Source organism: Centroberyx gerrardi, chromosome 2 (assembly GCF_048128805.1).
Source record: "Centroberyx gerrardi isolate f3 chromosome 2, fCenGer3.hap1.cur.20231027, whole genome shotgun sequence".
Classification (NCBI taxonomy): domain Eukaryota; kingdom Metazoa; phylum Chordata; class Actinopteri; order Beryciformes; family Berycidae; genus Centroberyx; species Centroberyx gerrardi.
Window position 1 is genome coordinate 25,751,603 of NC_135998.1, and position 27,824 is coordinate 25,779,426.

The 27,824-nt window shown below is 40.1% G+C and overlaps 1 protein-coding gene across 1 annotated transcript in view; it reads left to right on the forward strand.

Moving 5' to 3' along the window:
* mast4 (microtubule associated serine/threonine kinase family member 4) overlaps positions 1-27,824 on the forward strand; it is a 96,020-nt gene that overhangs the window by 45,093 nt on the left and 23,103 nt on the right. The window contains exons 5-7 of the mRNA XM_078285926.1: positions 4,712-4,743; positions 11,317-11,397; positions 25,029-25,117. Of these exons, the coding sequence (XP_078142052.1) occupies positions 4,712-4,743; positions 11,317-11,397; positions 25,029-25,117 (202 nt within the window). The remainder of the gene's footprint in view (positions 1-4,711; positions 4,744-11,316; positions 11,398-25,028; positions 25,118-27,824) is intronic.

Consider the following 27,824-nt stretch of genomic DNA (forward strand, 5'->3'; position numbering starts at 1 on the left):
AGAGACATCTTGTTGTGAAACAATCAGAAAACAAGGGTGTGGTAAACCAATGTACAACAAGCACAATACAAATGTACAAAACAAAAAATACAAAAATATATAAAAAGATAACCATAATAAGTATAATTTACAATGACAAAATAATTACAATTTACATAACTAATCTAAACAACTAAACTAATCACAAAAGAAAGCAATATAGGTAAAAAAATTTTTTTTACAAAAATGGGCTAGTCAAATCAAAATCCTCATTAATACCTGGACAGGTTGTGGCCTACGTCAATAACGTGTCGTGGTACAGTTGATGAAATGTATGTGATGTACACTGCTAGTCTTCAGATGTTTTAGCCCGAGTCACATTACTACAGCGGTTGCAGGTCCACATCTAAACAAGCCTTTGACCTCTGACCTGAACCAGTGGTGAGGGGAGTCTGCTGGGAGTTTGGCTGTGCACAGTCTGTCTCTCAGGGCCGCTGCTCTCTTTAAAACAACAAGAGATGGGTCAGGGAAAACATCTTTCAGAGCAGCATCACACTCTATAATACTCCAGTTTTTTTTCAGGATTTGTTTTATGTTGTGTGCTTCAGTACAGATACACAGATACACATTGTCACAGATACAACGTAACCTAAGAGATTGTCCAATATTGTCCTTAGAGCTGGTAGTGTGTAAAGAACTTGCATATAACAGTCCATTTCTATCTGTATTTTTTCTGTACAATGAGGTATGACGGTCACCTGTTCAGATGTAGAAAGTTAATTTTGTCCTTACTGTAATCCAATGACAGATTGATGTTCTTGTTAGAGTTGTTAAGTTACTGATGGAACTGAATCAGCTCTTCTTCTTATGCAGACACACATCATCAATATATCTGCCCCACCAAATGATCTGGTCTATAAAGATGTTACTTAGCGGGTGGAAGACACTGTCCTACCTATATAAAGCCTAGTACCAATAGGGCAACCTTTAGCCTGTCTAAAAGGTTTATCTTGAAAAAAGAAATTGAGTTTACTAAAGTCCATTCAGTTCATGACAGAATGAAATCAATTGGTGGACAGCCGGTGTCTGTTTTCTGGCTCAAGTAATATCTTAATTGTACAAATCCCTCTTGATGGTCTATATTTGTATATAAGGCTTCAATGTCCATAGTAGCTACAAGTGAATTAGCTCCAGTGTGTTTGAGCTCCTTGGTTTTATCCAAAACATTGGTAGTGACCTGAATGAAAGCTGGCAGTAAAGGGAGAAGGGCCTGTAGAAAATGATCAATATATTTAGAAATGGGCTCAGTTAAAGTATCATCACTTTAGTGAGGGCTGTTGCGAGCAAATTATAGTTATTAAATGTGTAAGTTCTTTCATGTACGATACTAAACAGAGCAATTGTGATTGTCATAGAGATTAAAAGCAAATTAAAACTGAATATCCATAGGTGAAAATCTTTCTGTGGATACATTTATACTCAATAATAATAATAATAATAAACTTTATTTGTATAGCACCTTTCATACAAGAAATGCAGCTCAAAGTGCTTTACAACAGAGAAATTACATGCACCAAGTGCTTCACATAAAACTTGATAATGATAGTGAGAATAAGATAAAGAGGAGAATAGAATACATAAAATGCATCTTCACATGAAAATAGACATAGAATGAGCATAACATAAAATGGAAAATAAAACCCACTGAATAATAATAGTAAAAATATGAGGAATGCATAACATAAGATGGAAAATAAAACCCACTGTAAAATAATAATAAAAATAAAGTTAAAAAATAGGGTACATAGGATGCATAAAATCAAGTAAAATACAACTACCCTAAAATACCCCTACTCAAGGTAGGGGCAAAATGGTTTTACATTAATTATTTGTGAAGTGCCCCTGTAAGCATGAAGTTGTCAAACCTGGCCTCAGTGCTGTTGACATCATAGCACTGGATGTCAGAAACACGGTTTGACCATGATTCTTCTGTCAGATAACCCACCACAGCCCAGAGCCCACAGGCCATTCAGTCTGATGCTGAACACATCAGGAGAAAAGTCTATAATAGATAATTAATCACAGAGGTGAAGCTCACCACCCAGTGATGAAGGGAAAAGGGAAGAATGATCCCATGCTGTGCCTACTAATGCTACTGTAGTTGATCATGGTAGGAAATATATAGCCACCCAATGACACTTTTTGTTCTGTTAACTGATTTTGAAGATTATAGGGGGAGTTTTGGTAGAAGACTATTGTAGTATAGGTGACATCACAGTTATTTTGAATACTTTTCACCCTTTGGGAAATGTTGATAGTTTCTGAAAGTTCAGGCATGCATTAAAGCTTACCCCCATTCCCTATTGTTTTGGTGTTTTTGGTAATCTTTGAAAAAGAGATCAACTTTTGCTTTGGGGAATATTTTCTCTTTTTATTCATCCTCCGTACGCCACATTCATGGTTCCAGTGTGACTGGTCTTTGAAGACTTGTCAGCTTTACAAACCTAGATTGAGTATGTTTTCTTGGTCTTGCTCCTCTTTAACTGTAGTTAGTTACAGTGCTGTGGAACAGCAGGTTGGAACACATGCTTAAGTTTACTTTCCCAGTGATATTTGTTATATCAGGGCTCATTTATTCATATTAGGCAGCTTAATATAGTGACAAGGACAATTTCATTAACACCATGTGACACAGCGGACTTGTACACTTTGAATACGCTGTATTGGGGTGCTTACTGTCAGAAGCATCAAAAACATATTTCACTCATTACTATTTACTTATTTCACTTTATGTAAATATTTTCCTCAGGGATTAATTGAGATATCATGGATACATTCTTGATAATCAGATTTATTTATTTTTTTATATATTTTTGCTCTCAACTTGTGTTTCACCCTGATTTGGTGTGGTGTGATTGGTGGGTCTCCCATCAGTGTAAGTCATTCCCTGCTGGTAATTAGTGTTGTGTGAACTGCGGTCATGTCTCCCAAGGAAACAGTCTGCCCTTGGTCTTCTGTAGGCAGCAGGGAGGCCAGACATTAAGCCCTAATTGATAGCCGAGGGGAGTGGGGCTTAGCACATTTTCTGCTGACTAGAATAGCCAATACACATCAACTCACTGTCCTGCACATTTTCAGACAAAGGCTGTCACCCCTACAGTGTTCTGTGCTCTTATTAGACAATGGAAACATCTAATGATAATGATCAAATCAGAGGGACTAAATAGATTCAAAAGGTGGTTAGTTCTCAATTATATCTTATACAGGCCAGATCCAATAGGAAGGTATTTGATGTTATCAGGTGGGCAGTGGAAGCTTGACTTGCACAGCTGCCTATTTGTTTATTAATTCATTTATAGAGTTCCTTTCTGTTTCAATTCTACCAATTAGTGTATGGATTTAGTTACTAAAGATAAAAAAGAGTGCAGTCACAAAGGCAAACCATGCAGGGGAGGTAAAACAACAAAGCCTTCTCCAAAACAAACCACTGGAATTAAACAAACACTGCAACTACTTTACCTCTAGGAGGATACAGGGTTTGGTACAGGGTGTGCTTGCCTTTCACTGGGCTGATATTGGTCCGTGACTCGCACGGCCGTCCATGCGGCACTGACAAATCAACAGATGCTGCAGCGGCAGGATCATTTGTGCAAACATGTATTTTGCCTTTGCATCTCTGGCTGCAGCAGCTTTCAGAAAAATGTTTGTAACAGAAGAAAACATTTTGAAAGCAAAACAACATGAAGTTGAATGTAAAATTTCTAGATGTTCTCTGAACATCTAGATACATCTGATAAAAGAAAAGTGAAGATAAAACATAAAACCATAGTCACACTAAGTTAATCCGATAAAATGTCAGGTAAAACAAGTTTACACTAAAATAAATAGATAAATGAATAAATAGAATAAAATAAAACACAAATACAAAGTGGAGTGATTATAAAAATGATGATAAAAATATGTTTTCAGGAGTGTTTTAAATGAAGACACTAAGTCTGCCAGCCAGCATTGTTCATCCAAAATGACTGCAGATAACCCTCACCTGTGTTATACCCATTCACCACAGTCACACATTAATAATCCATATCAAGAGTTAATACTGTAAATACTCCCCTCTGGTGGTATTTTAATACAATTGCATGTCTTAAGTGCTGAGCACTGGAGAGAGACAACTGTACACTTGACAAATATATATATCAGAAACGGAGTAAATGGAATGTATGTCATGAGATTATTTGAAGACCTCTTACAATGTGTTTATATATTGAGTCAAATATGTTTTATTACTGCAAGGGGGGTTTCCATACTGCAAATGTTTACCAGTAATATTATCCTCTAAGTAACAAGCTTGTAAAAGTCCAAAGTAAAAACCGAAGTCCATAGTTCTACAAGAAATCAATGAATGCGTTGTTGATGTTTTGCTGGGATGTTTCAGTAAACACAACAGACTGTGACCCCTGTGGTTCACAGTTGGCTTCAAAAACACATGTACAATATTGTCTTTGTTTACAGTTGTCACAAGAAATAAAAGATAATAACGTTTTCAATATTAGATCACGTGTAAGGTGGTTTTCCGCTAGTAATTGTGAGGTGTAATGTGATTGGAAGTGAGTGAATACTTGAATATGAGTGTATGAGGAGAGTCACAGAGCAAGGTGCTAAATAATGGATGTATGAATATCTACAGGTTTTGAATCACTGTACTTACAACTCTTTATCTTTTCATTTGCAGAAGGAGCTGAGTCTTCCCAGAAGAGGCAGTTTGTAAGTACCCCAGAATGTTACCATGGCCTCTGCTTCATGTTGGGTGGTTCTTAACCTCATCTGTGGTTCATTAAACTTATTTAACAGACATATTATCCCTTACCTATCCCATCGTTAGTGCAGATTCTCAATTCTGATTAATTGGAATATATTGGACACCACCAACTAAGTTTTTTCTCTAAGTTAAAGTTCTAGAAATATTTAAACATAGAACTGCAGTAGCTAAATCTATGAAACAATTAGTTTTATTTTAGTTAAAACAACATGTTTTGTGATGTAAAATATCATGTGACCAAGCTCACATGCTATTTTACTTTGAGAGAATATGAATGAGCAGTCCTGATATTTTAATCTTGGGCATGTAAGTGGGATAATACACTCCAGTGTGTCTGCTAATCACATTTAACTCTATAGAGGTTCTTTGTCTCCAAATCATTCACTAAAAGTATTGCTTATTATCAGACACCTTGTCAGATATTATCCTTATGTATTTACATGACACTCCTACAACATGGAGAAGTACTTACTCTTTGGCTCAAAACAGAACAAAGGGTTTGAGATATTCAGCAGTTGCTTGGTCAGGATGGGTGGGTATTATGTTAGTGTTTTTGGCGAGCATGCTCTTTGTTCAGATGATGTCAGCAAACAAGCTGTAAATTGATGGAAATTTGCTTCCCAATTAGCAAAATACAGTTTACTGTGACTGAGTAAGCAATTCTCAGATGGCCCTTGATTAAGTATGCACAATGTGTTTTAAGGGAAATAGTGGTTTGGAATATGTGGAATTAATTGGATTAAGCTAAATAATATTAAAGGAAATAGATGAAATGTTCCTTTTTACTACTGGATCCAGAGCCCATTTGTACTATAAAAGCTAGGTGGCTAATCGTGAGAATCAAATGGTGAGGAAATGGATTTGCTAATCTTCAGATAGTCAGTTTGGAAAGCAGAGTTGATGGGATTTGCAGGGTGATTCATGTGCTTTGAGTAGCAAATACTTAATGCATTACTGTGTGTTCTTCTAATGGTCTGTAGTGTCATTAGAAAGAGAGTCTGACAGTTTTAACCAGGGTGTCTACAGCCAATAAAGCTGTCATCAGGTTGGTTTTGTGTGTTTATACTTCAGATTTATGTAGGTCAGTAATGATGGATGGTTGGTATAAGAGATCCAGATGAGATTAAGCCTTATTAAGCCATGTGAATGCATAATCTACTTCCAGGACATGCATTTTGCTTCAGTTTGACATGTTTTATGGTGAAGAGGATTTCACCATGACACCATGCTGCCCTCGGTGTCACCCCGGGAGAGCGGGAACCTAATAGAGGTGAACCACTAATAACTGGCTGAGGAGATCACCAACTGCACCAATTTATATTTAGAGACATAGAGACTCTAGAGACCTTGGTAACCATAGTAATGGTATTTGGACATGGCAGAGTTCATATTACTGCCTTATATTCATCGTAACTGTTATTTTTAAAGATTTCAAGTAGTTTGGAATCATTTCTGTCACCTTTTCTGAAAAGGACAACAGGGTCTAGAAGGCATCATCGAGTAACATAAATATTGCCCAACTTTTGTAATTTGCCAGACAAATGTATTCCTCTTGTTTGTTATTAAGGCTGTGACATGTAGAGTTGTTTTCAACTCGAGTCATTGGAACCGTTTATTGGAACCTATTTATAGGCTGACCTTAATAACTGGAAGTCTTTTGCTGGATACAATTAAATGACTGAAAATAGATCATAGTGTATCATAAGTGTTGCAAGATACTCGGCATGTTGAATTTACCTTTATGTTAGATGCTATTCGTATTTTTCAGCAGCAACACAAAAAAGGAATTAACAGGAACTAACCTTTGTCATGCAACAGGATATTGAAGAGGGAGCGGTTCAATTCAGATTCTGCTCTACAGTCCTTTTATGGCGCTATTCAATTCAAGACTAACAGATGCTGTTCACTGCACTTTATAAACTTGGTGACTATAGATCCTCTGAAGTTATTGCTGTCAAGGGTTGGCCATGTTCTCAGAGTTTTGGGTGTCAGGATTAAGGCTGCACTCTTTACCCTGTTCTTTATATTGTACTTTCTCTGTTGCTGAGTGGAAAACATAGGTCAGGACATCTGTTTATTACTGCTCAATAGAAGGAAAGTAGGACTTCTTCAGTGATTTTTGACATGTACATTATGATAAAATACTGACTTCATGATTAATGTCAGACTGTCATCTTGGGAGCCAGAATACAATTGACAATAAAAGCCCAGTTTATCTGTTCACAGAGGCAATCAGAGGGCTATTTGACAACAAACCTTGTTGTCTTTTGTTCTTAGGAGTTGGAAAGTTGGAAGCAACTCTTAAAAGATAGTCTTGGGCATTGGAGAGGCTTGATACTCAGAAGCCCTGGGAAAACCATCAGAAGGGAAAAGTGAAAAAAGGTTCTTAAAGGTATAATTGAAATGAAAATTCAGCCATCATCTACTCACCTCCATGTCCGTTGAAATTACATAGACATTCGGGCAGGACCACCAAACAGTGAGTTAGCCCCTAACTCACCTCAACACAATAGAGATTTGTGTGACACTGCAAGATGAGTGGTGCCAACCCAAAAGAGGACTCAGCGACCTGTGCCTCTGCAAAACCCGCTGAAGAACACTTAATTAATTTACAGGAATCCACTTCACTTGCTTGGAGGTGGATTAGATTTGAATTTATAGAATTTATACTTTCAAATCTAAGAGATGGTGCTTTGCAAACTGTGCTGTAAGTCAGTTGGAGTGAAAGAAAGTTCAAAACCAAATTCTTTTCACCATCTTCGCATTTATTACCTCAGGCAGCACACAGATTATGAAAAGCTTTGTGAGTCAAAAGCCCAAAATTGCTGGTATAAGAAATGACCTAGACAAAAGTTTTTCAAAGGTTAATTGAGCTTAGTTAAATAAGCTTACCTGAATATTTTATCCAGCTGCTATCACTGCTATATAGTGCTTCACTTCAATATTTTGATGACTAGTATGTCATACATTTTATATACTGTTTTACTTGATGCCTGGTGCAAATGTATTTACTAATTTCTAAATGGGTAGAAAAGGACAGAAACGCGCACATCTCAATCCTCAACAACCGGTGCCAAACTGAATCCAAAACAAAGAATTAAAGAGAGTCCACACACTCATATCTGGTCCGAAAGTGTGTAAATTCTTTTTTTTTTTTGTGATCAACATTTTTTATTTTCACAAAAAGAAGTCTGCAGTACAAAACATAAATGCTGGTCTTATTTATGATTATTTTTTAAGTTTACTTTGGAAATAGCCTTAGATTCATGATTCTTTTTTTTTTTTTTTTTTGGTTCTTGTTGACATACACACCCTAAAATGTCAAAATATAAAAACAAAAGTCGACTGCTTTCATTTATAAAATAACTCTTTTAACTTGAACAATGGTCCGCTTATTACACTCACATTCCAAGCTGGAAAATGTAATGTTCTCTTTAACTATATTTTTTCGAAAGTTGAAAAGTATCATCAAAATATCGACATCATCAAAAGGCCTGAAAATATCGGGATATTATATTTAGCCAGTATCGCCCGCTCCTGGTCTCTGGCCGACTCTAGACCCGCTCTACTCCAGATGCAGCTTTGCATTCTCTCTTCTTATGCTCCAGTTCCTGCCTGCCTCAGCTACTGGTCTGGTAGTTGATGCAGTGTGTGTTGTCATCTGCGATGGCTCTTTGCTCCTCAAACCTACTCATGGTACTGAAGAATTAATCGGTGTACTGGAGTGAGGCAGCAGCTGAGTGTTATCTGTCTGGTCTGCCCTGCTTTCTGTACTCTATCATATCAGGCTTAGAAAAGCAGCATCATGCACTCAAGTGTATGGCTAAGCTATAGTAGCATTCAGAGCATAGAGTATTATAAAGCAACATACCAGATTTTTCCTGTTGCAGTTAGCTGAAATGCAAACACTACACATTTTTACTAATACGATGTATTGTGTTGTCCAAGTCTCTCAATAACCTCATTCTTATTTTCTCATAGTTCATCCTTATGAAAGATTTCCAATGATTTAGTCACTGATTCTTCTTTGCTTACTGGGATCCTGATGGTTTTGCCATACAATGCGTGCAACAATAAGGGCGGATGCTAGACGTCATGGAGGATGTTACCCGTGAATAAGTGCGAGCCTCTGGGGCGCGGTAAACCCCTGCAGGGGGCTTGGGGAAGGTCTGGTGCCTCATCACGCTTTATCACTCCTCCGGGCTTCACTCCTTCACTCCAACGTCACACCACAACACTCTTGTCGTAGCGCTCATATGCCTGCCCAGTATCAGCACAAACAAAATGTCATGCTTCCATCTGCTTGTGAAGCTTGTATGTTTTATGACCATATTTACCGTGTGCAAAATTGACAGGAAGCCAAGTGTGTGTGGAACCTCACTGTGCACTCTGCTCTACTGTCTGCCATGTTCTCTGACTTGGACTGACAGGTAGTGGTGCATTATGTTTTTCTTTTTAAGATGACATCAGCCCTATGGTGACAGTGCATCGCATGGTGGATGGCGAAGGTGACGGCATGTAGAAGGATAGAAAGAATACAGACTGAATGTATTTATTGCATTCAGCTCTGCTGTGTAGCGAGTCACCAGCTGGTGGAGGGGGGGGGGGGGGGGATGACACAAATGTGCGTGTGTTTGTGAAGGAGCAGGGGGCGTGTATTAGGGGAGGGGAGACGGGGTATTGTCCTGCCTCCGTGCCCTCCGCAGGCGACTGACGATCGCGTCTGACAGCCTCAAGGTGGAATGTGGACGGACCAAAACAAGAGCCGCGTTCCCCCTTTTTAACCTCCTCCCTTTTTGTGGGGAGAGAGAGAGCGAGGTAATCCGCCTCATTGCTCCGTGGCGGCTGGGTTTGGCCCTTTGTCAGTGCAGGGGGGGCGGCAGGCAGCCAGTGTGAATGTATATCATGTCCACAATAGAGCAAACGAGCACGGTGCAGCCATGAAAGCCCAGCGGGAGAGGCTGAGAATTCCTGGGCTGACGCTAGAGTGAGTATTTTCCTCTCTTTCCTCCTAGCCGGCCAGTGACAGCTCCTCTGCAGCAGGGAGCTTCATCTGTCTCTGCATCATATTTGTTGCCGTTCACTGTTCCATTGAGCTTTGTGCAGCATTAGCATTAGCAGCAGCAGCAGCGTCTGCAGCAGGAAGTCTGATGTCAAATCCTTTGCAGCTAGCCAGCACCAGCCTACTGTGTGTGTTTGTGTGTGTGTCTGTGTGCGTCTGTGTTCACCTATTTATGTGTGTGTGTGTGTGTGTGTTTGATAGACAGAGAGACAGAGATAATGTGTTACGCAAAGGAATGCCGCAGCTGCACAACATGCTTTTTTGGCTGGCCTGACACACACATAAAAACATGCGTGCACACATACACACACATGCACACATATACACATACACATATTTCCATAACACACCTTTTAACCATCAGTGTTGTGATCAAATGGCAGTGTTTGTTGGCTATCATCAATAAGGTGAAAAGCAGTGAAGTGGCCTCACTGAAGGCTGTGTGTTTACGTATTTTAGCAGATCTTCCCTTTTCACTATAGCCACAGTCTTCTGTTTGTCCTGATACACAAACAGGGAACATTCTGTTTTTTCATCAAACATGAATGGTAACTGTGACTACAAGATTAAATATTTTTTTCAGGTCATCAAGGCATTTGTTATGGTTTCCACCATTTGAGGCTTTAAAACAAGCAATGGAGAGAATCAAACATAGACATACGAATAGCTACATAAGATATAAATTCACTCACTTGATATCTTACTTCCTTTATATCATTAGTTCTGTGTACATTTTGGGACACAAAGACAAACATTCTGTTTAAAAATCATTAAAATAATCCTGTATTCAGTGTGTTGGTGTTCATTTGTAAACTACAGTAGTAGTCATTACTTACATGCTATTTTTATGGATAATGAGGACTATCAGAATTACTGACTATCAGTGTTACTGAATCCATGAACCTTTAATATGACTACATGCTCTTAGTGAGCTGTGCCTAATGACCATAGTTTTAAAGAGTTAAATGTTGCACTCTAGTAGGGTTGTACACAATACATTGTGCACCTGTCCATTGCTTTAGTATTTTGTCTAGAGCAACATTTTAACATTTTTTTTTTACCACATTTTTTTTTACCACAGTGTTTTTTTACCACATAACTGTTATCTCACAGGTGTTCTGAGTACAAAATTAGAACTTTGGTTATCATCACAACACCCATTAAACTTAATTGTAGCCTTTCAGTAACTATATTTTTTCCTCTTGGATTTCAGTCTGATATGAAACAGTCTAGAGGACCAGACATTGTCAATGTTAAACATACATTGCACAACCAGACAAATGCCTTGGTAACCTGTTTCTTAAACCTGATTTTGGTTCATTTGACAGGGATCATTTGCTTTTCATGATGCTGCTGTCTTGATTACTGCACTTGTTACAGCTGGGGAGAGGAGGGGGGCTTGTGTCCTGTGTGTGTTAAAGGACCACCTAATCACCACACTTCATTTAACTTGCAGCCTCACTCCCCGGAGCTTGAGCCCCACTCCCACTAGCCCTTGCAGTCCGTGCAGCCCGCTGCACGCATTTCATTTTTGGAGGTAAGCGTGAGCTCTTCAACTATGGTTGTTTTGTTTTGAATGGCTCAGTTTTAAGAAGCCCCTCATAGTACGAGTTTGAGTCAATCCAGTGTGCATCGGTCTGGAAACAAACCAGGCTCTATCAGCATGTATCTAAACAGGAATGCTCAAACTGGGTATTCTGTCTGCCCCCCTAAAATCATTTGCCATTGAAATGACTTTGATGAAAGAGGAGGACACAGTGTTTATATAATGTTCATAGTGTCACCCCTTCCCCCATCTCGCCCCTCTCTGTTCTGCGGTTGGATTTATGCTCCTCTTTCATGTGCTAAGTAGGATTTGCGGCATTAGCAATACATCAAAGTGGAGAATGGTCTCAATCTGTCTGAATCCTGGCTGGATTGATTTATTTGAAAAGAGTATATCACACAAAGTCTGATATAGAGCCAATTTTAGATTTCTCAGTATCGGTTCTATATCCAAGCTTAATGCTTGTGCCCTAACTAATTTATGTTCATTATTTGAATGTCACCATGTGCTGATAGACCTTCAGATTCTCACATGAACATCTCAAATGATCATTTCTGAGAACTAGCAAAATAGCTAGATAGGAAGCTCTGTCCAGTGGGTTTGGTCAGCAATTTAAACCAATAGATGTTATGATTTCAAAGGCAGGCTGTATCTTCTATAATGGATGGGAGGAAAGTGATTAGGAGGGACACGGTGGTTCCCTGAGTGTTCTCTTTTCTTCGACACCGGTCTGTGCACTAGTCATGTCTGAGACGGCAGGTCACTCTGCCTTCTCCACCGGCTCTTAATGTTTCACCTGCCAAGCATCTCTCAAATACCTGACATCTGCCTTTGTTCATGGACTAGCCTCCTTCTGGTGTTCCATATTCAAATAGGTCATCAAATCTGAACCCATCTTGTGGTTGTATTTTGATTTACTGATGTTTATATAATTACTGTTTAGCCACCCAGGCTCTTGAGGTCATCCATAGTGTCAGCACAAAAGTCACACACAAATCAAGACTATACAAGAGCATTAGAATTACTAAGTGTGTTATAAGGTGGATTTTTTTTCTTGCATACACATATTAGAACATGTTTATGCATGAATATTATACATATTTCAGTCCTTCTAAAGGTAAGACTTGCTCACATATGAAAACATTTGTAATGATGATAACAGTGATAATATATTTGTTTTGTGGTTAAATGTTACCATCAGTGTTCCCAATCGGTGAAAAATAGTCTCTCTCTGTGGAATGCAAAGGCAGTGCAGTAAGGCATGGCATATTTTTTCTGAACAATGCCAATTCAAAGCACTCGGTTGTAAAGCGTTTATCAATGAATAGCATGAGACGCCCACCTATGTCACCTCTGAACTCCTCCTGTTCCACTCGACTTACACAGAGAGTCGAGTGGAACAGGCTTTTATGTGAATCACTTCCACAAAGAATGTGGAGATGGTTTTGCCTCATTTTTTTTTCTGTTAAGTAAAGCAATTGAACAGATTTGAATTTGTAGTCCATCACAGTATGTACAGATTAGGGGTGCACCGATCTGATATCGTGTATCGGAATCAGATCTGAAGTCCTCGAATTTTGATGTATCATTATTGGCTACAGGTTTATCCATTTTATTTATTTATTTTCTCGCCTCCAGTCCATTCATGCAAATTGACGTTGGAAAGCAGCTGAGTAGCAGTCATGTCTGCAGTCTGGAATTACTTTAACCTGGAGACCATAAGCAGTCAAACATCTAATTGTAATGTTGGCAGTGCAAGTGTTTCGAAGGGCAGCAGAGCTAATTATAATACTAATTATAACTACTATATACTACTAATTTGAGCGGGCCCTTGAAGAAACGCCATTTGAAGGAGTACAATGAGTTCACACAGATAGTAGCTCACAAGAAGTCTGCGCCCAAGCTGAAAACATTAGAGCATGTGCTGAAAAAATGAGATAAATTACCTCACGCCAGAGAAAAAGTAAAAAGGAATAAAAGTAATAACAGAGAGGATTATTTAGTTTATTACACTGGATAACCAACCCCTTTGCTGATTAATGAAGCATCAGGAGCCATGCTATAGTCGGCCCTCTCTACACAATCTTTCAGACGCTGCCCACCCGCTACTGTACAACAAGGTATGTGAACACCTCTTGGATTGCTGGAAAGATGCGACATATTAAAGTGTATTCATAAAACTTACTGCATTCACCTTATTCATAAACGCAGATTACCGCCTCAATTTACCACTTGCGCTCTTTTAGTGCTAACACCCTCTGCACATCATCTGCACGCCATTTATAAAGACACACCGTCGCACAAAAAATACCACCTCACCTAACCAGGCAGTAAGCTGAATGTTGAATTCAAACACTGTATGAACTGTATTTCACAATCATATTTCATTGTGTCATTAGGCATTATTCTGACCGAAAACATATGAAAAACAGCTTTATGAACAATTTTCAACTTGCCGTTCTTGACAGTTTTGCATAGTGGAACACTGTCATAATACCAATGCCACGGAAAACACTTCAGAATACTGAAGCACATCACTGACATCAGGCGTTCCTGCCTGTTAGTTTTGAAAGGTGGGCTATACATTTAGATCTATGTTTTAGTGATGACATTGTGTTAAACAGACACATGCCTATGCGTTACATTGATGAAAACGGCACGGATGCACTTCCTCACTGAATGTACTATGCAGATTTTGTGATCACACTAAACGCCTTACTATTATCACAATATGATCACAATTCCAATCAGAAATTAGTGCATTATGCATAATGAGGTTCTCCTGTTTATAAGTGGACAGATATTGTGCTCACAGACAGAATATTCCAAATAGTTTTGTGATTTTCTGCACCTGCCACCTTTCTCTGAAAATATGGTTTGACAGGCACTGAGTTTGCTGCTCTCATGCATCAAGTAGTGAGGATACATTGACACGTGTGGACATTGAATATGTAACAGCTCATTAACATGTTGATTGTCATTGGCTTTCACCTGGGCGACCACTGACAATAACGCCACGGAAATGTGACACCGCTCCAGTAGACAACACTGCAGAATTTTTATGAATGAGCTCAAAATACCGCGCCGTTAAGTTTGCATGGCGCAAAGCTGTTACCGCTGAGTTTTATGAATCTGGGCCATTAACTGTAAGCTAATAAAGCTGGAGTGCATAAGTGTTTGTTATGTCTCAGCTTCCATCTGTCATATTAGCTATCCTAGTTGACAGTGATTTCACACTACATGCTGACCTTTACTAGGATTTATGAATGATAAGAGATTAGTTTCTGTGCTAATTGCATTGCTGCAAAGATTTAGATTTTTTCCCCCAGTATGTACACAGGATTATAGGATTGCTACAAAAGATTTGTATTCAATACATAACGCATCGCATTTTCACATCTCACAAAAGTGTGATTGATGTAATTGTTAATTATTGGTTATTGTTTGGTTATTGTTTTTGTTTTTTGAGTTCAAGAGTTCAAATGTTACCAGTTGGCCTATCTGTAGGCACAAGTCGTAAGTGTGTTGGACAGAGGGCAGCAACAATCAGCTTTTTCTGTCTGTAAAGTCAATATTGCCTGTAACTTCCCTACACATCTCTGTTTGGAAGGGAACCAATGTTACTGTATGTGAATTTGTCTTTGAACCATCATTTCTTATGTGGAACACGGAAACAGAGCAGAGCCATAATTAGAGTGAAAGCTGTCACACCGGCCTATAGGGAGACAGACTGAGCCACTCCGAGGGAGGGCTAACTGTGATGTCATCAGCACACACACACACAGACACACACAAACACACTTTCTTCCTCGCGGAAGATAACTTCTGATAATGTTTTATTACAGAAGAAGTATGTGTAAGTAGAACTAATGATGGTGTCAGTCTTGTGTTGATTTTGCTGTCGCCTGGCTGTCCTCTCTTCCTGAGCCTCTGAGTCCCTCCAAGGCAGTGCAGCTAGCAAGTTTTACGGCCATCTGCAGTATCCTCTGGGTCCTGAGGTCTAATTATGCACTTCCATAGTGAATCTTTCAACTTGTCTTTGAACCACTTCTGCTCTGCTGCTGACCAGTCAGCCAACCTGGTGCTGGGTGATAATGTCCTCAGTATTTCTTCATCCTTTACAAGTATTTCAGCACAAGGCACATGACCACCCCAGATGATTCTGAGGATGTGTTGCAGGCATCTCATGTGGAACTTAATGAGGAAGCTGTAAGTGACTGAGGCTTCACAGCTGTAGATGAGTGTGGTGAGGTAAATCACTTGATACATGGCTTGTTGTTTTTAGTTTAGACCTTACACATGCATTGATTCACATTTTGTTGTTAATGTGACGTCTTTAACTACTACGTGTCTTTGCATAATGAATAAATGGGTTCATTTGGTTTCACTGACAGATATAGCGGAGTATCATCGACATAGCAGTGGAAGGCAATGCCATGGCAGTGGAAGAGGAGGCCAAGTCGTAGCATGTAAATTGAGAGTGAAACTGGACCCAGAATTGAGCCTTGAGGTACACCACATGTAACTAAAAAGGCAAAGGAAACATGGTCACCAGTGGAGACTCTGGCAGTGCCAGAGATACCAACCCATTCCATAAGTCTGTAATCCTGGTTAGGGTGAGGGCCTAGGCAGGAGGTCAGGGGGCGAAGTAGAGTCTGAAGAGATGGGTTTTCAGTCTGTGATGGAAAATGGAGAGTTACTCTGCAGTCCTGACGGAGGTAGGAACATGATTTTACCACTGGAGTGCCAGGTGGGAGAAGAGTCGGGGCTGGGCAGAGCGATGGCCAGGTTGTCGAAGGGAGGGAGGGACAGTTAACCAGCAGTAGCCGAGCGCGGGCCAGAGTGTAGGGTTGAATCATGGTCTGGAGGTGATGTGCCCTTGGTTGTCTAGGAGGATAACACCAGTGTTTTGAATTGGATGCGAGCAGCCAGTGGGAGCCAGTAGAGTGAGGATAGGAGAGGAGTTATGTGGGAGTTCAACATTACTTGAAATTGTAAACCATTTTCCATTTGAAATCATGAATCAGCATCTTAAATCAACCCTAATTTCATTTGTTAAACACAAAAATCTTTCCACTCCCCACTTTCTGACCGTCTGACAGCAGATAAAGTACAATGGAACATGGGAAAAGGATGTTGGAGTACAGGATTCCACTGTTGAACACATTACTCAGAGAGTTGGAAAAAACATTGGTTATAAGAGGTTGAGTGGCTACAGTGTTAAACACAACTGCTGTGAGAGTCATTTTTGAGTAGATTGATGTTGAAGTCATCGAAAAGTAAACAGGCTTGGCTTCTTTATTAATAAAGTACAGGTAAGGTTGTCATTAAAACTGTCAATGTTAGTTAGGTGGCTCAAGCAACCAATTTTCTTTATTACCTGAAAAGTGAGAACAGGGAGGGATTTCAAGAGTCTTTTCAGCGTCAATAGAATCACACTTGAAAGCAAGGTCTAGTGAATATACTGAAAATCCTAATGTCAAAAAATACATTCCTCCACCAGTTCTGAATTCCCTAAAATGAGCAACATGGTAATTAGGCGTATCACAAAGAGTTGCTGACACTCTGAACCAAGTTTCTGAGAGTTCCACAACTGAGCAAACCTGCCCCCATCACCAGGCACCCCATTGCCAGCAGATTTTGGCCAGATTGAGATGTTACATCACCAGGAACAAAAGTAGAGACCAGTGCATTGTTTGCTTTAGGAAGCTGGATTCCAGTGAGTGAACCCAAGATTACCAGCACCTTCCCCAAATACAGGCAACTGCCAGTTCCTCAGTCCATCAAAGCCCACCTAATGCATAGGGTTAGGGTTAGGTTGCTACCATGTTGCTTTTTGTTGGGGTGTGCTCCCCTTGTCGTTGTCTTCCTAGACACACCCACAAGGCAACCTAGCAGTGATTAGTTGATGCCAGGTTATATCTACATGAGATGTGCTCGCACATCACCGCTGGGGACCACCACATCTGCAAGATCCGTTGCCATTATGGTGTAAGGCGCATGCTTACCATGTGCAGCCATGAGGATGCCTGACAGTGGAAGTGCCTTCCTTTCATGACCAAGAGCTAGCCAATGGCAGCGAGCTGTAAGCGAGCAGGTGTGAAGTGGGCATGAACATTCCCTCTATGTACTGCACTATTGCACATGAAGACACACACACACAAACACACTAACAAAGGCTCTCTTATAACAGGTCTAGCACTATTATGACAACAGAGCCAAGTGTCTAGTTGGCCACAAGACCACAGCAGTCTTTGCAGGGGTGAACTTTACTCTTTCCTTTGGAGAATATTGATTGGATGTAAGTAATCAATGCCTAGGTCTTGAGGTTAGGTTCTCTGTGAAAGGCTGATAACGGTCCTCACTGGGTAGTGTTTGTGTCTCAGTGGACTTACTGGGTGAACTCTGGGGGTGTTACAGACATCTGGCTTAGAACATTGTTTTGCACCCAGCCATGGCAACTATTACAGAGAATGTGTCTGGACACTTCCCTCCCCACAGGCTGCTGTCATGACCTGGCCGTACTCTCACACGTATATGCAGGCCTGCAAAGTCAAATTCAACACTGAACTGACAGCAGACCACCTTTTTGTTTGTGTGTGTGTGTGTGTGTGCTCATGTGTATGTGTATGCTTGAGAGTACAGCTCTTTCTAAGTAGTTGTCCTTTTCTGGACCAATTCATCATTTTAATTAAAATTATACCAGTTTTTATCACGTTGTACACACAAATGGATATAGGAAATTTAGGGTGAGCTTCAAATCCGTATGTTTTTCCCATAGTCACTGAGTCTTTGGCTTCTTATCTGCCTGTAGAGTTGACCAGCAATCACGAGATGAGGGTCAAATGTGAAGGAGTTAAGGTGAGGTTCTCATCAAATGAATGAGGCTGCCTATGCAGGGAGGAATTTATGTATTAGCAGAAGACATCCATGCAAAAGCACAGCATTTCCATTTCAAATAGGACCTCCTTAATACGCTGACCCAAAGGGCTTTTGGAGGGGTGCCAATTTGTGAAAGCTGTGAGTGCACAGCAGCATCTGCTGATGATGCAGCACCCCTCTGACTCACAACCCCCCCTCCACAGGATGTGAAGTGGTAGATGCCTGTTACATGATATGGAGCATGTTGAGCGAAGGGAGCAGGGTGAGTGTTTGGGATACAGAACACAGCCACAGGGAGACAGGAAAACAAAAAGTCAGCTGTTATAAAGTGTCGTATCCCAGCCACAGCAGAGGCTGTCAACACCTGACCTGGATCACACATTCTGTGTGGGTTCTAGGATCCTCCCTGGATTACTTTTTTATTTGAGGACAGAAGAGGACATAGTGTCCTCTCTGCCAGTGTGTTTATGCCGCAGCTGGCTGCAGATGTGCCTGTGCAGAGCAAGTTTGGTGTGGAGGAGGAGAGCTGTTGTAGGAGTGTTTGTCAGGACTGTCCTGGGGGGCGCATCCCTCTCAACACTGGAAGCCGCCGCTTCTCCTCACCAGGTCTTCTAAAGCCCCCTTTACATCTCCCTCTCTCTGGAGGCTGGCATGACTTTGACACAATGTCTGACTCCAGTCTATGGACAGTCCTGTCCAACTTTAACATGCCACACTTCTTCAGTGGAGCCCGCCTCCGCCGCTCCAAAAGGTACAGTTTGAAGTATTGCTAGAATTTCTATTTCTGCAATATACAATGCTTTATTGGTTTATTTGTATTGGTTTATCTAATTTTGTCTATGTATGCACGTCAGTCTGCTTAGTGCATGAGACACAAACAGTTTATTTTCCCACCAAACAGGCAATTTTACATGTAGTTGTGACATTATTTCTGGACCAGTGCAGGGTAGGAGGATGTTTTGCCGTGCGGTTAGGTCATCTGAGATGTTTTATGAGTCTAACTTGAATGAGAAGTTGGGTGTTCCCTGTTTCCCTATTGTGTATTATTTGCTTTGTGAGCCAAATGCTAAGTGAATGTTTTATTGTTGAGGCAGTCTCTTTCAGGTCATGCTCTTAACACAAAGGATGTTTACCTTTCTGTGTGACATCTCTAATATTTTTACATTTGGAAAGTGGAAGTGTTCACTGATTGTTCTTTTAATCATTGTCTGCCATTTGGTATCAACATAAATTTTACTTTGTTTTTAAAATGTAATACTTCAGAGGAAATGGTGATGAAACATTCAAACATTGTTTGAAACATCATTATTAACATTGCGGACTTAATGAGCTTTCATTGATTCATATGATTCAAAGTGCTTAGACGCTGCTTTATAGCTAAGCCACTTGATCTCAGTTCTTTTGTATATGATGGGGCTACAGTATTGGTCCAGCCCATATAACTGATATTTATTTTTAATCCATGTCCTGACCTATTTTATAGTGCAGAACAGCTTAACATGAAATACTGGCTCTTTTAGGACATCTTGTACCAGTGCATAATTATTTCTTTCATATGAAAACCAGTCAGATTTTGTGGAATGTGGAAAACATTGACTTTGCTTGAGAAATTGAAGCACTATAAATGCTCGGGGTCAGAGATCACTGTAAGACCACATTTGGTGCTACATGTTTTGAATAGAAGGGTGAATGATGTCCATGGGGATCTGATATTTGGTTTCATCCTATACAGATGCAGCTCAGTTGAGAACAGATGGAAGGGATGTTTCATGTGACATTACAGACTAGTAGAGATTCCCTGAAGTACAATGAAATTGGCTTGTGTGAAGGGCTGTTGCCCTTCAAGCACTCACATGTCCTCTTTCCCACTTTTTCATTTGAGTTATAGTTCAAATGTTTTGATGTAAGCTTCTCATATTTAGCATGGGCACTAACCTTAGCAAGCCAATCTAAATTTCAAAGTGAAATGGATGATTGGCACAACTTTTGTCAAAACAGAAATGAAGATGCAGTAAGCAAAAGATTCTATAGTAACTTGTGACAAACATTAGAAACCACAAGATGTGAGAAATTTGCTGCAACTGCTCACCAGAATGCCACCAGAAGTTTGTCACAAAGTTGAATATGCCAGGTTTGTGAAAATATAAGCTTCTCACAACCTTGTGCGAAGCTTATATACACAAGAGATTTGTCATAACTGTTTGACCTCTAGTTTTGTAAGGGTGTGTAATACTGTACATCTTAAAGAATTAGTATAGGAAAGGAAACTGACTATTTAAAGAAAGCAGTTATTTTCCAAAAACACAGCTGAAGGGCTTTTAGCTAAACAGCAATGTTCACAGTACTATTCATAGTGCTGTGTGTGTTGTATATCTGGGTTTGAATTTGGGTTTGTCAGTGAGTGGTAGCAATGTCTGTGATATCGGGCTTGCATCAGCTCACCTGACAGCTCTGACAAGGGAGCAAAACTCAAAAGTGAAAAGATGAATCATGGCTTCTTGTTGCCATGGGTCAAGATCAGACACTTTGGATTTGTCTGGCTTCAAAGTGTTGTAAAGCAAAGGAAGTGATCTATTTTTGCTGCTTCCCTCTTCCAAAATAAGTAGGTTAGCTGCAGGCTAAGAAATTGTTTCTGACAAATTCACATTTCTTTGATGTGTTGTTTCTGTAATAATAAAGAGTTAGAGTGTAATACAAAATTAAAATGCAATTAGCACTGTTCAATATATTTCAACCATGCAATCTTGATACATCAAAGTATTGCTTTGAATCATATCTTGTCTTGATATAGTATTTATATTTAGTCACTGATAAAGAGATGATGACTATGCTTGTCAACAGTGGTATAGTGAAATTGAGGGTTTTGCAAATCCCTGAGACTGGCAAACCTCACATGGATCCATTCCAGGAATCTTACACATCTGCAGTACAGCACACAACACTGGCCTACTTTCTCCCTATCATCTTGGCCCAGGGCTTCTTTATCCTCTCTTTAAAGCTTCATTAGACAATCACGTTTTTCCCCCCTCACTCAGCCATTCTGGCTGCAGCGGCGCCTCTGACAAAGCTCAGTTTATGGCATCAAATGTGACTGTTGTCCTGCTTGCCGAAGTCAGTACCAGCAGCAAATGTTGTTGTTTTTGTTGTTTTTGCAAGGTAATCCAGAAGCAGTCGTGTCGGCGTCTCTGTCAAAAGTGGCCATTTGAGTGGCACTCAGCTGTCTGATAGCGGTTGTGTTGGAATGGGTGGGAAAGAGTAAAGCAACAAGAGAGATGATTGGGCAGCAGTGTGGCATTCTCTTGGCCTAATCCACAGTGAGAGGGTATAAATAGATCTCGTTAAATCTGATCCTCTTTGACTGAGCACCTGTGTACCAGATATTATTCACTCCCTCCTCATCGTGATGATGTTTCATGCCATGTGTCCAGACTCCTGATTGCAGGGGTTAGCCCTAGTAAGCACTTGAGTAAACAAAGATAAATGCTATTTAAGTCAAAATGGAGTTTCCTTTTTGATTTAGTTGGATGACTTTCGGTGAGAGGACAGCTCCATTGTATAAGGGAACTACAAGTGTCTTGACATGCTTCACTGATGAGATGCCAATCGTCGTCTGAGCAGGTGTTTCCTATATGGTAAAACAAGTGAAGTCGAGCGTTGGAGGTCTAATAAGGGATAAGAGGTTTGCCTTAGCACTTGAATCTGCCTGTAAATGGATCAGTCTCACACTTTGGTACTTCTCTAGTCATACCTTGTTGTACAATCATGTGAACCTTGTATACAATAGTTTTCTGTCTGCTCCTCACAAGGCCCAAACTGTAAGAAATCAACTGATATGCTCCATATATGCTATTCACTGTGGCACAACCATGTTTTTCTCTATTAAAGCAAGTTTGTTATTGTTTCAGACCTCTGAAACGTGTGCCCTGACCACCTACTCAACTTGTATGCCAGCAAATGTATGGTGTAAACAGCTATCTCCATCAGTTAGTTCAGTATAATAAAGCTCCATATCATACCTAAAACAGTGCTGCAGTATCTGTGCAATATATGATTATTGATTCAGTTGGAAGTTGGAAGAAAGACAAATATCCTTTGTTCAGTGTGTTACACTGTCCAATAAACTTTTGCTTGTATTGGTAGGTCAAATTATCTCTCATTTTTGGGCAGGTCAAATGACATTAAATGTGCAATTTAGAAATAGGCTTGTTCACTTATGCTCAGTAGTTATTGCTTTCCTTGCATATTAAAATAATTTGCTGCCAAAGATGCAACTTTCTTGGAAGTGTCAGCATCATCAGGAGTTCTCGTCCTATCTATAGTAATCACTGAGCCATAGCAACCATGATTGATTAGTTAATATTATTTCCTCTTTGCTCATTTTGTCCTCATCTATTCAGCATCAGATTAGACATGAGGCTGCAGGCTAATTGCTCTGTCATTTAGCAGCTACAAGGCTGTTTCTTCTATCTGCTCACACTGCTGTTGTCAGACTTAAATGAATACACCGAGTTTGTGGGAGATTGCTCCGTTGGTCGCCAACACCAACATAGACACCAAAATCATCCATAGGTCCCTGGTAGACTGTTTGCTCCAGTGCTCCATGCTAACATGGAGTGATCATTCATCATCATCAGCAATCACAGGCGACTAACATTATCTCAAAAGCATTGGCTCTAAAGCTAAATGGTAAGCGATCTTAAATGACATTTTCATTTTTAAAATGTATGAATCTAAAGGCCCTGTATTACAAAACTACTCACAACTTTTAACTATGAAATGGTAAGCCTTCTTACTTTGCATAATGCTAGTCGCCTACTATTACTTAACATAGCATATGCTAAAGAGTTGGCATGGAGCACTGGAGTGAATGATCTACTGGGGACACATGGATGATTTTGGCGTCTGGTGAGTTGACCAACGGGACAGTCACAAGATCATCTCAGATTCAGTAGGAGCAAGATGGCAATGTCTTCAGTAGAGAAGCATGGAGTGTGAAGGCCTTTTGTAAGACACAGATCTACTCCTATGATAAGTAGCCTAGCTCTTCACTATTGCAGATTTGACATGAGAGCACTAAGGGCCTTGCACCAGTGATGAGAGAGAGATGAAGACAGCCTGCACACACACTTCTGCATTATTGCAGAAGCCCATGTGCATTCGATGCGCTGTGTGTGTGATCAGTGCCACCATTCATAGACACAGGCAACCTGCACCTGTGACTAACTGACCCTCTCTCTTTGCTCTCGCTCTGCCTCTCTCACCAGAGTGGCGGTGCTGTATCTCTGTCACAGGAGTGAAGCAGTCTGTCCTCTAGCCATGCGTCACACTGCGCTTTTGCTCCTCATCAAAGCTCTTTTTGGCTCTTAGCTTCAATGTTTAAACACTGACAGAGACTGGAGAATAAAACTGTCAATCATCTTAACATTCAATGGGAAATGATTAGGTTCTCTGAGCCGGTTATGTAACCGACGTCATTGAGGTCTGACCTTGAAGTGAATTCATATTTTTGAGGAATTATATATTTCCATTCACAGCTTCAAACTTCAAAGTCTAGATTTCAGTGTAACGTGGACATCGAATATTTAAGCTGTTCTTGAATTGGGAATATTTGCAGAGTTCATTTTCCTACATTTTTGAGTCAGTTGTATTGTTTGAATCGCGTCACGAGCATCGACCATTTTGTACCAGAGGCTGGATCACAGTCTTGTCTTGTTAACAGTCTCATTAACATAGTCAACAGACATAAAAGTCAGTCATGAAGGCTTGAGGAGTGGCATGATGCACACACTGTTTGCACTTTGCCAAGTCAATTCAGATGTTGCATCTTCTTTACGGAGCCTGATAAGCGAGAGGAGCAGTGAGTTTGTCATTAGAGCTGCATGCTGTACACAAATGTATCTTGGGAGGTATATTATAATATTTAGAGGATACAGTATTTTGACAGAAATAAGTAGCACTGAATGTGTAAAAGACAGAGGATTGTATATGTGTCAAATATGATATTGATGCAGCCTGTCTCGTGCAGTGAAAACCTTGGCTTTGATTTTTTTTTTTCAAGTTTTTTTCAATTTCTTTTATTAACATTACTATTAAAAGATGTGGTGTCTTCAAATCAAATGAAAATAAAAATGAAATTTAGTGGGACATTTATTATCCTTTGCAGTTCTAAATGTTTGCTCTTGGGTTGATTATATTTAAAATGCAAATGTATTGTGCTGTGACATGGAACCTTGTTTGATCATGGCATGAAACTCAAACTCCTCTTTACCAACTTTGTCCACATTTACTTTTCTTTTCTTTTTTAGAATTTCCCTAATCCTGCCATAGGCTATTCCAGATCTCAATATCAGCTCTTTATTGTTTAATAATCCACAGAGGAACTAATGTTCTGCCAAACTGAGGCGATAATGAGGCTCATTATGGATATTATTAAGTTACTGATGACACGATAGGGAAATGCTGTGAAGTTTATGATGGTGATGGCTGATTTATTCCACTGGTACTCTGCTGGCTCCCATGGCCCACTGTAGTACAGAGAAGGTTTCCTGGAGGTAAACCTCTGTATTAACCCAGTGTACGTGTCTACAGTACATTTCATTATACTTTAAACTTCCGACATTCCCTCTTTCAAAGCCTTCTTGGGCATGCACAAGTTGAGGAAATGGAGGAAAGTGTGTGTTATAGAGCAGTAGTTTATTTGTCTAGTGTCCTGTCTAATGTTTGCCTCTGTGGTTTCACAGCTGCAGAACAAGCAACAGAAAAAGCTTGATAGGCAGCGGTCAGTCTTCAGCGTTACCACGACCCCACTCCCCCCTGTCATCACTTACAGGTAAGTGTGTGTGTGTGTGTGTGTTATTGTGTACTGTTACCTTGTATGTGCGTGATGTGCTCCAGTGTTACTAAATACTCACTGGTACACAAAGGAGGAGGCATTCATTCACAATGTTCTCTAACAGGAATGCAGACCATTGTCGGTTGTAAATAAAGATCTACTTTGGAAAACAAGTTCAAGTCTGCTTCTGACTCAGTAGATATATAGATATATAGCCTATAGAATCTTTCTCCCTCTCCAGAGCTTTAAACCAAATGCCAACCTATTTTACAACCTCATACAAGATTGTCAGCATCAAAAAGTGAAAAATACAGTTGATGATAAATGAGTGATGAGATATTTTTGTACACACTGAATAATGTGACACTTGAACGGATGTAGGATTCATTGGATTGTCTCATTACATGGCCCGGTAAACAAGAAAAATAACAAAAAGGAGTCTTATTTTATTGTCAGCATTTCAGTAGTAGTGTTTGTGAGGACAATACTGTGTTGCCTGGGTGAGAACCTCACTGTACAGCGGCAAGGCGAGGGGCAGTGATTGTGTTGGGCGAGGAAGTGGCGGCCCGCAGAGAGGAAATGCACAGGAGCGCAGGGAGGGGAGGCCTCATTTACCACAGGGCGTTTTATTTCCTGGCATTGGCCAGCGGCAGTGGAGCCGTAACTCTGTGTCCTCAGTCGGTATTTCAAGTTAAGGAAGGAGCTCGGTCTCTAAGATGAACTCAGACTCGGAAAGCCACAGTGATCTCACTAATGAATGCGCCCAGCTCTGGGAGGACCTAACAGTGTGGCACAGACGTAATGTAGGTGCAAAAGGTAAGGAAAACATCCTTTCAGTTCCATTTACAGCAGTGGTATCACTAAGTAGATTTGTATGTGCACCAGTGATGCACAATAATTAGGCAAACTGGTTTATATGTAGATTTTCTGTTATGAAGAGCATTGTCTTATGAAACCGCATTTCATGTTATTCCTCCCAGAGACTGTTGTTGACAGTCATCCAGAGTAGATAAGCTGCACTCTCTTCAGGTGTAGTCTAACTCCTAAAGGAGATGATTATTTATCATCTGTTATCAGCTGTTATTAAATTACAGTCCAATTAAATAGGGGACATTCATCAGCATCTAACAAGATTCAGTGATTCCATCATTGTTCCCTAGTATGGAAAAGGCTTTTGTCTTTATCGTCACAGGAGGTGGCTTTGTAGCCCATGGTTAATTAACTGTTTACTCTCCCCTTTGGCGAGGGATGTAATTATGTCTGATTAATGTTGGACCATAGGTTTTTACCTTACTGCTGCGGAAACAGCAGCACAAGAGCTAATTGGTGCCTTTCAGGAAATCCCCCCCAGTTTGATATGTTCAATGGCCCGAAGCTATTCTTCCATAACCAGCAGGGTTCAAGGTAATAAGTGGATGCTGCCCATACAGATAAAGAGATGGAGGAATCATTTGTAGACCTGCATGGTTATTGGTGGATGATGTGGATACTTCAGGTTTCTCAAATGTTTTCCTTTAAAACCCAAAGAATAGTGCTTTATGATTATGGACCATAATAAATCTTATTAGTCTTTAATTAGCTTACCACAGCAACAACCTATTATGTTTCTAGGGATTATTAAGTAAGCCACTTCCAGTGGTGCACTTCTATGTTTTGGGTTTGGTGTAGGTCGTCTTTTTTGGGGGGGCAAAGTTGTCCAGCAGCGCGATTGGCTGTTAATCGGCCAATCAGAGCCCATATTCCCACTGCATGTCTTCAAGTGGCAGAAAAACCAAAACAGAGAAATGACTGAGCCTACTTTCAAGATGTCCCAGTTTTCGGCAGTCCGGGTTGAACACATTTTATTTCCTCGTCTTGACGTCTATCAAAATCATAACAAAGTGATCAATCCACATTTTAAAGATATCTGATATGTTGAGATTTGAAGAAAATACAGCCATTTGAACTTTTGTTGTGTTGTGATAATGATAACAAAGGTTCTAACACCCACAGTGCTTTGCAGGCAATCAACATAACATAATTCAATATAATTCAACAATACAAGTCAACATACTGTAATTGTCATGTTTGCTTGTACCTCACCTGACATTATAGTGGGCATTTATGGTTAGTAATATGGCCTGCATTTTATCAAAATCCATATAAAAGGCCTGCTTCTCTTCCTGACAGGAGTTTTTATAGTAACATCATGTTTTGATCAGTTTTGCGCCTGTCAGACTTTCCCGGGGCCTTACAACATCACATTTGCAAAGCAAATCACTGTCTCTCAGAAGTCCGACCATTCCAGATCTCTGAGAAGAGAGTATTAAACTACACTGTATGCTGCCAGGTATCACGTGTGATATCCAGACAGATCTTCTTTGCATGCTCTCTGTGTGAAAGCCAGGTGGCTTTTGAATACAGGGTGAGGCGGTCTGCTTTTCCCCAGATTGGGACACTGTTTTTTACTATTACTGGCAACTGGAAAGTAGGATGAACAACACAGTTAAAGATGTGTTTGGCCGAATTTAGTTCTCCACAAATGTGATACAGTGCAAAATTGGCTATGTAATCAACTATTTAGTTAGCTGGAAAACCTGCATCAAAAATTCAGCACTGAATAAATATGCCTGTCATGAAAAACCTACTTCAGAACGAGCTGTGGGTGTGTTTAGTTCGCCTGGTTGCTGACTTTGTTCCTTGCTGTTATGAGGCCAGTGCACAG